Consider the following 8,606-nt stretch of genomic DNA (forward strand, 5'->3'; position numbering starts at 1 on the left):
CGATCGTGACGAATAAAGAATGGCTGATGTAAGCAGAATCGGACAAATTTAGTAACGTGACGAAAAACGAACGAGACAACCCAAAAGGTATATATCATCAATTCATCACATCTATCCATTATGTGTCCAACGGTGTGTTAAGGCGACAAATTCAACGTGTTCAACGTGCGTGGAGAACAGAAATCAGAATATAAGAAATTTACATTTCTTACGTTTTCTGATCTGATGATACGCGATAAACGCAGCGTTGAATGAGCGGACAGCGAAATATGAAGTCTGCATTTGAAAGCCACACCTTTACAACCTTCAGCCTCGTGGAGCCCTGGTAGTTTTTTGTGCTTTTAAATTAAGAACTTTCTTTATTCATATAAAAGTTCAAACCTTATGTAGTCGTACGAGGTTATTTATTAATTCTTCTTATCATTTTTTTTTGCCAGTTTGATTTAATAGTTTGGTGCTTTTTTTAATTCCATAATACTAAACTGTCTTGTTTGTCACACCGTACTTTGCTCACGCAAATTCTGAATGATGTCTCCTATAGTTACAGCACATCCAGAAACTAAACAAATGAATCCAAACAGCATTATGAGACAATTCTTCCAGAGGATGTACTGGTATTTCCCGAGGTCAGGCCAGCGGTAAACGGTGTCCACGATAGCTGGGATGATAAGGCCTAAGCTTGAGTAAAATAGAGCGCCAACGAAGTTGATGATCTGTTCCATCATCGGCAAGGCTATTGCGACTGCGCCTGAAAATGCAATGTAATAAATTGTACTATGAGGCGGGCAACAATTTGTGTCTTTCTCTAACACGTAAGTAAGAGTAGGACACCAATATTGGCCGGCCAGTACAGTGATAATTATGTTCCGTTAAGAAGCCCATTAACACATAGTTTTTAAATAGCCAAACTGGCAAGGTCGTGCATATATTGTCAACAGAAAACATACCACAAAACCAAACAATACAGATTCTCATGCAAATCTGAGCAATGTCCATGTATTGTTTCTTGACGTGTGGGTTGACGTATTTTGTAAAAATGTCGACTACTACGAAGAAGTGTAGAGGATACGTGAGGAAAATCGATAAAGCTATGAACACTTTCGCACAAATCGCAGGCCTGAAACACAATTTCATTGATTAGTGATTTATTTGAGTAGATGCTGTACTCATTTATATCTCAAAAACTTGATACATGCAAAGTCTACTTCAATCCATACTAATATTATATCTCTAAATGGGGAAGTGTGTGTGTATCCGTTTGTCCGTCTTTCAGGGCAAAAGGGAGCGATGAATTGACGTGATTTTTAAGTGGAGATAGTAGAAGGGATGGAGAGTGACATAGGCTATTTTCTGTCTCTTTCTAACGCGAGCGAAGTCGCTGGCAAAAGCTAGTATCGAATAAAATCATACCACTCATTAACAGGTAAATTGAGCGTTATAGTGGCCATCACAGAATCGCCGTATCTGAAGTAGCCAAACAGGCCCAGTGTAGTGTATAACACTATGATGATGCCCACAGCTATCACCAGGACACTTGGACATCCAAGGAAGTGCTCGGGCTTTTTCATAGCGTTCTCTACTGGCATCACTACGCCGATGCCTTCTATTGCGAAGATTACCGTTCTGTGAAAAAATAGTGGTTCTGAGAAAAAGTAGTACAGTCGCCATCAGATATATAAGAGCGCCCGAGGTACTCAAAAATATCTGAACACGCCTCTAACGCCTAGGCAATAGAGGCGTGTTCCGATATTTTTGAGTACCTCGGGCGCTCTTATATATCTGATGGCGACTGTACCTACTTAGTTTACGTTTTACAATTGCAATTTCAAGGACCAACTGAGATCATTTAACTATTTAGCTATTTAGTGTAAAAATAAGAGGCGAAAACACTCCTATTAAATTAATAAATAAGATTAATGAAACCTATGAAACGTAGAGGAGTTACAATTATGAAAATGGTAGACAATGTTAATATAAGGCCGATAGTCCACTATCATATGTTTATCATAGAAATATGATCATAGGCAACATGCCATCCTTTTTCTTCACGCTGGAGAAAAAGGGAGGCGTACAGAGTACAGACCTATGATCATATTTCTACGATAAACATAATATGATAGTGGCTTATCGGCCTAAAGGAAGGAATTTGAGGGCTAGGTTTGTATGGAGAATCCATTGTCCCATATCTTGTGTGGCATGTAAAGGCGAAAATGAGCTTTGTGTTTTTTTATGGGATTGGAGGCAAATGAGCAGACAGGTCGCCTGATGGTAAGCGATCACTGCCGCCAATGGACACCCGAAACACCAGGACTGTATGATCGAGAATAGTTCATCTATTTACGAAAACATGAAGTTAAAGTACTTCGACGGTAATAATATCTGAATTTAAAAATCTAAACGGCCCTTAAAAGAAAAAATATTTATCTATAGTCTTAAAACAAAGTAAAAGAAATTCAGGAAATACGATTTCATCAAACTATCCTACCAGTAAGTATTTGTGTTAGTTTATTCTCAAACATAAGAGAGATAAATTGAAAAATATATCATACACGAAAGAGAAAACGACAAAAAAAAGAAATCAAAAAATATTCCATAAAATAATTTGATTTGTTCCCTAGTTGTATAAGAGAAATAATAAACTTGTCAATGTATAATATACTTACGACAAAAACGCAGGGAATCTAGATACGTGTCCCACAGCCCTTACACCTTCGATAGATATCGGATCTTTGAATATGTAAAATAGACATATTGCGAATGTAAGGACCAATAATACGTTCGCTAGGAAGGAAAAGGGCGCCAGCCACTTGAGATGTCTTATTTGTGTCAAGATACTCATAGGTACTAGCAAAATAAGACAGTAATATTGCACTGAAAGAGTTACGACGGGATAGTATGTATCGAAGAGCTGAAAAAAAAAAATGGTTTTTAGTGCTTATAATTTAGGACAGGATTAGGTAATCATTATTCCCATAGTAATATCAATGAGGGTGGAATAATGATTCGTTTGCGTCTGGTAATTGAGCATATGACAACTAAATTTTAATATTCTGATAGCTGAAAATCCAATTCATCGACTATTCAGGTTTTTAACTCATTTAAACCAGTGACAATATATATACTTATATTTTATTAGTTTAAAATCATGGAAATACCTTAAAAATCGAAATAAGATGTCATATATTAAAGAAAAAATGACGAGCACCACCAGTGGTGAAGGCCGGATTCGAACCGGCGTCTTTTAGCAATCCGGGCCAAACGCCATCACCCCTAGGCCACCTCGCCACAGCGGAAGCCGTCGAAATTTCTCTTCTATGTATATGACTGTCATCTTTGTAAAACTAGGCGTCTTTGACCAACTCTAAGGACAAGCAGTAGGTGCTTGCACCTCCTATACTAAACCTTTACAGGTTTACCATATAGCTAGAGATATAGCTAGCATAGTTGCGCATAGAAATACCTGTTTAAAATTTTCCGCTATGAGTACCGTAAATATGCAGCAGACTCCCATGTACGAGAAAAATAAAGACAACTCTGCTATAACACTGTAAAAAAAATACAAGCACATTATATTCCAGAGTATAAGGAGAGCGTGCAAGTGACCCTTAGTACTTGTACTAATATGTGCGTTTCGTTGCGTAATATGTGCCTTAGTGCGTTTTCACATTATCCGAACCGATATCGGATGTCGGAAGGATTTCAAAGGCAAAAATCCAAGATGGCGGCTTAAATGTATGTATGTAAACACTTTATTGTACTTAAAACAAGTTAGGACATAGAAATACAGTATAGTTATGGTGTACAAAGGCGAACTTATCCCTATAAGGGATCTCTTCCAGTCAACCTTTGAGCGAATTGAGAGGAAAAACTACTAAATGTATGGGATATCGGTCCTACATCCGATATCGGATCGGATAATGTGAAAAGGCACTTATCCCTTACCAACCCGGGGTATTTGAACACTAGGCCGTTGTAGAAGCTTTTCACAATAATCGTCAAAGTGACTTCGGCAAAGCAAATAAATCACGGTGTCATTAAGACGAGATTCCATATTGGCCGGAAATTCAAATTGATTGACCTTATTTGTAAGTGTTTAATTTCGTTTAATTAATCAATTAATCAATAGACAAGAATTATATACTTAGTGGCACTTAATAAAAAAAATCCTACGTATCACACCAACCTGAGTTTCACTTAGGAGCAAAATAGTGCCTTGAAACTCTCGAAACTCTATTCCTCTTTTGGAATCGTTTGCACGCTTGTAGGCAGAATCTTCGCGCGCCACGTCTGCTCTGGTGTCAAGTCAGCACGACATGACAGGATCAACAACTTTGCCCCATGTAAAAAACAAAAATACCTTGCAGCTTTAGCATATCGTCTAACACTTTTAGGACCATTAGCGAATGCAGCTCTGCAGGTCTCGGCGTAGTTGAGGAGAGGTTTCCGTTCCGCCTTACAGCAGCTCCGGGAAGTGTCCACCTGGAATGGCGAAACAAGTTTTTTTCTGAAAATATTAACCTGCAGTAATACTGCGTTGATTTCTTTCCCAAAAGGATATACAGAGCACATGAAACTGCTCGTTTCATTGCCACTCTTAGAAATTAACGGGTTGAAAGAAACAGATATTGATATTGCAGTGACGGGTTAGCCTACACCAAATCTCATTTTTTTTTACTATAAGTTTTAATGTAAATGTACCTAATAAAATAACGTACCTTTAATATACTTATGTATAAACTCAGCGCTCACGGGAAAAACTGCATGGCATGTATGTAAATACTAGTTTGTAAGTCTCAATAAGTGAAATGTATATTTATTTTGAGAAAAATAAATGTCCTTAACCCGAAATCGAGATCTTATTGAGATTTAGAATAGGCTAACCCGTCGGTTAGCCTATCCCAAATCTCAAAATCAATTTTTACGTTAACCACGCGAGATAAGGGGGTGATGCAATTCTTAGCCCGTCACCAGACAATAGGTCAGTCCAGACCATGCAGTCTTCAAATATATTCAGTATACGATTGGTAGGTATACTTACAAATATGTGAACGCAGTGGCCACAAATAAAAGCAATGATGATCGTGCCAACGATGCCAACCGACCAACCAGCATTGGCAAATGCCACGGGCATAGCCAGCAGGCCAGACCCCAGTGAGGCCTTGAGAACATTTGCGAGGGCTCTGGCATCTCTGTAAATATATTATATAAAATGTAGGGAATGTGTTAACTACATACATTAAGTACAACGGTGAAGACAACGAATCATAAAATAATAGGTACAAATACTTAAATAATTATGACTCTTGGGACCACTTGCACAAACGAAAATGGAGGTTAATCCGAGGGTTAACCCACCATTTTATATGGAATTTGACAGATGATAGCCCACTAACTCTGAGTTAAGTGGTTGGTGCAAGTGGACCTTGAACAGTTTCTGCGCCTATCTCACAAGCAGATATCCTTTTGGCACAAGTATTTAAAATAAATGCAACATTTTGACGTTGCCTTAGAAAAGGAAAAAAAAAAAACGATAAACGATACATTTATGTATTACACTTTTAAGCTTTTATTTTCCAATACAGTGCAGAAACTAAGAATAGGAAAATATACTTACGAATTAGGCTTTTCCACTTTTCTGTGCTCAAAGGGGTTGTAATCTTTTTCCGCTTTTTCGACTGGGTCTCCGTTCATTTTCATACTTATAATTTATTTATTTAACTATATAATTTACTATTAAAATATAACACTCTAATGTAGTTCAGTCCTTGCTATTGTTCCTGGTAGGCGATTAACTTTGGTTTTCCACGACGCCTAAACACAAGTGCAAGCTAAGCTCAGGATATCAAGATATTAAATATAATCAAGTCAGTAGTCCTGATACAGTGAACTGTTTTAAGTGTCTATTAACTACGTGTAATATATGTATTAGACTATACATCTACTTACAATATCTACCAGGCTCAACCATATCAAAATCAATATATTTGGAACAGATGGCCTGTTAATCAATACTTTATTTTGTAGTTGTCGTACTTCCAAAACACTATTATTTAAAGATTGCGTTTATAAAGTTTTTTGTACTTTTCTTAATAAAATTGGCAGTATCAGAGTGCTACATTATTTAAATGAATTATGTTTTAAAGTGACTAAGCTATTTACATATGTCTTGTTTCAAATTAGTTAAAACATTTTATGATCATAATCCCGTTTATCTTCTTGATAATTAAGATAAAATGAATGAGTTGACAGTAAATATGAAATGTCATCAATGTAAAACGTGGGTACCTAACTACCTACAGTATAATTATGTACGGTGAGCTACATAAAATGTATACACCTGTATTAAATTTTGAACCTCCTTCCCGAGTAATAAGTTTCGATATGTATAGATATTTATGGACGTGACTGTATATGCGTGTTTGCGAACAGTATCACTAGGTGTAAATTAATTATTAAATTGTATGTATACCTACTGATATCATTATATACTGATAGTCTTCGCAAAATTATTGTCAGGAACTGGACGAGAGTAGTTGATAAATTGAGATAGGCCAACGCTCAGCTTAGTATTACCTACTTGCTGATGTTAAGGATAGGTTATAACGATAGCACTCGTGAGGACCCTAAGTTTAGTTTAGTAATGAGTAGTGTTTAGTGTAGTTTAGTTTAGTAGTTTTATTTGTGACAGATAATTATGGTAGATCATGCCGATCACAAATCGGGGTATATCCACAAACGGCGCTGTCGCTCGATCAGAGACGCTGCTTAAATCCTGTAAAGATGTAAAAAACCTAATAATGACATTTTTCAATCACTATATTTCTTTAACGAAAATTACATAGTCGGTTTCTATTGGCATTTGTCTTATATTTCACTAAGTGATTAAACATAAGTATTTGTCGAGTTTCGTTTTCTTTCAATCCCTTATTTGCCAAGAGTGGCACTGAAGCTTTAGTAGTTTCATGTGTTCTGCCTACCCCTTTATGGGAATACAGGCGTGATTGTATGTTGTATGTATTTGTCGAGTTTGTGAAAAGAAAGTTGCTGATAAATCATTTCCAGAAATTTCTGAGAACGTTCCCGATAGATTTCTCTGTTCTCGGAAAATTTCGGAAACGGCATATCGCTACCTAGACTTTACTTGTAAGTGCGCGTGCACGTAGACGCCACGCCGTCGTATCGCTACGTTGTAAAATATTAATTCTGCTAAGATCTAATTAACTAGGTATGTACATATTGTACATTACATTGCACTTGCATGATATGCGAGAATGTGTAAATACAGCACTTGTTACCCACATTTCAGCTTTCTGCGAGACATATACACAAATTCTTGAATTTTTAGGTAAAACTTAAAATAATGGTAATTAAGTATAGGTAGGTATTAGCTAGCAGAGATTCTTAAAAATAATAACAACCGTATTTACAAATAAAACGCTACATATATAAAATTATAAAACAAATTCTCGAAAGAAAAAGAAATAAGCATAGGTAATAATCATAAAAATAATTTCGTTAGCAACATACCTAGTTGGTTATTATTGATTCATTCCATCATCATTACGTAAAAGTCATAAAGGAGTGAAATCATACAAAAAGTGAGTCGCTTAACTTCAAACCTGGGTAAATCCATTCTGCTTTAAGGTTGAATATGTAAAAAATATAATATGATATGAAAGATAATCAACCTTATAATAGTTGAATGAATTTACCCAGTTTTGAAGTTAAGCGACACAAGTAGTGAGTATATTGGCTTAATAAGGCTAGGTTAATAACATTAACTTATCGTTTATCAAATTATCATTTATGCTTGATAAATGCTTGATAAACTTACATGCACCATTTAACCACCAGACGTATGGAGAAACCTGTTAAGCGCGATTCACACTCTCACACCGACGTTTCTGGACAATGTACATCCTCAATTATTGGGTTGGTAAGAAAGTAATGAGCGATCGATTGAATTCCACATAAAATTTTTGAGAGAGTTCTAGAATCTTCTATGGTCGAAAGTATATAAAGGGCGAGTCGCACAGTTTCTCGTCAGTCATTCACTAGCTGTCGTCGAGCTAATATAAGGAAGAAAATGGACGAATTAAAAGTGCATGTAAGGCATTGCTTACTATATGAATTTCAGTCTGGCCATTCAGCCGCCGAAGCAGTGCGTAATATATGTCAGCGTGTTGCTCCTGAAGTTGTGTCTGAGGCCACGGCGAAACGATGGTTCCAGCGGTTTCGTAGTGGCGACTTTTCATTATCAGATCAACCTAAGTCTGGTCGACCGGTGAAGATTGATGTAGCCAAATTAAAAACCTTAATTGAAGGAGATCCGAGGCTAACGAGTCGTACTCTTGCTACCGAGTTAGGCTGCTCTCATGTCACCATAGAAACACATTTATACGAGTTGGGAAAAAATTACAAATACAGTGTTTGGATACCGCACGAACTTGATAGAGATCAACTAAACCGCCGTGCCGATATCTGCATACAACTTCTGTCATTTCGCCGCACATTCAACTGGTTGGACCATCTTATCACTTGAGATGAAAAATGGGTCTTATATATAAATCACACACGCAAACGTCAGTGGCTAGCTCCAAACGAAA

At 36.8% G+C, this 8,606-nt stretch overlaps 1 protein-coding gene across 1 annotated transcript; it reads right to left on the bottom strand.

Moving 5' to 3' along the window:
- Positions 1 to 3: 3 nt before the first annotated feature.
- Positions 4 to 6,107, bottom strand: LOC125228890 (proton-coupled amino acid transporter-like protein pathetic). The gene is made up of 8 exons (XM_048133594.1): positions 5,615 to 6,107; positions 5,039 to 5,189; positions 4,358 to 4,479; positions 3,461 to 3,545; positions 2,664 to 2,908; positions 1,411 to 1,623; positions 948 to 1,117; positions 4 to 748 (listed from the first exon to the last, which is right to left on the bottom strand). Exons 1-8 carry the CDS (start codon positions 5,695 to 5,697, stop codon positions 495 to 497), a joined length of 1,323 nt encoding a protein of 440 aa, XP_047989551.1. The 5' UTR covers positions 5,698 to 6,107; the 3' UTR covers positions 4 to 494.
- Positions 6,108 to 8,606: the final 2,499 nt, after the last annotated feature.

This window comes from Leguminivora glycinivorella, chromosome 8 (genome assembly GCF_023078275.1).
Source record: "Leguminivora glycinivorella isolate SPB_JAAS2020 chromosome 8, LegGlyc_1.1, whole genome shotgun sequence".
In the NCBI taxonomy this organism is placed as follows: domain Eukaryota; kingdom Metazoa; phylum Arthropoda; class Insecta; order Lepidoptera; family Tortricidae; genus Leguminivora; species Leguminivora glycinivorella.

Bases quoted from the DNA above. Each gene is read 5' to 3' on its own strand.
- LOC125228890 (XM_048133594.1), bottom strand. From the start codon at position 5,697: ATGAAAATGAACGGAGACCCAGTCGAAAAAGCGGAAAAAGATTACAAC. The intron at 3,546-4,357 runs GTATTTTTGTTT...TTTTTTTTACAG, and splicing joins CGATATGCTAAAGCTGCAAG to TGTTATAGCAGAGTTGTCTT. The intron at 1,624-2,663 runs GTAAGTATATTA...ATTTTTTCACAG, and splicing joins AGATTCCCTGCGTTTTTGTC to AACGGTAATCTTCGCAATAG.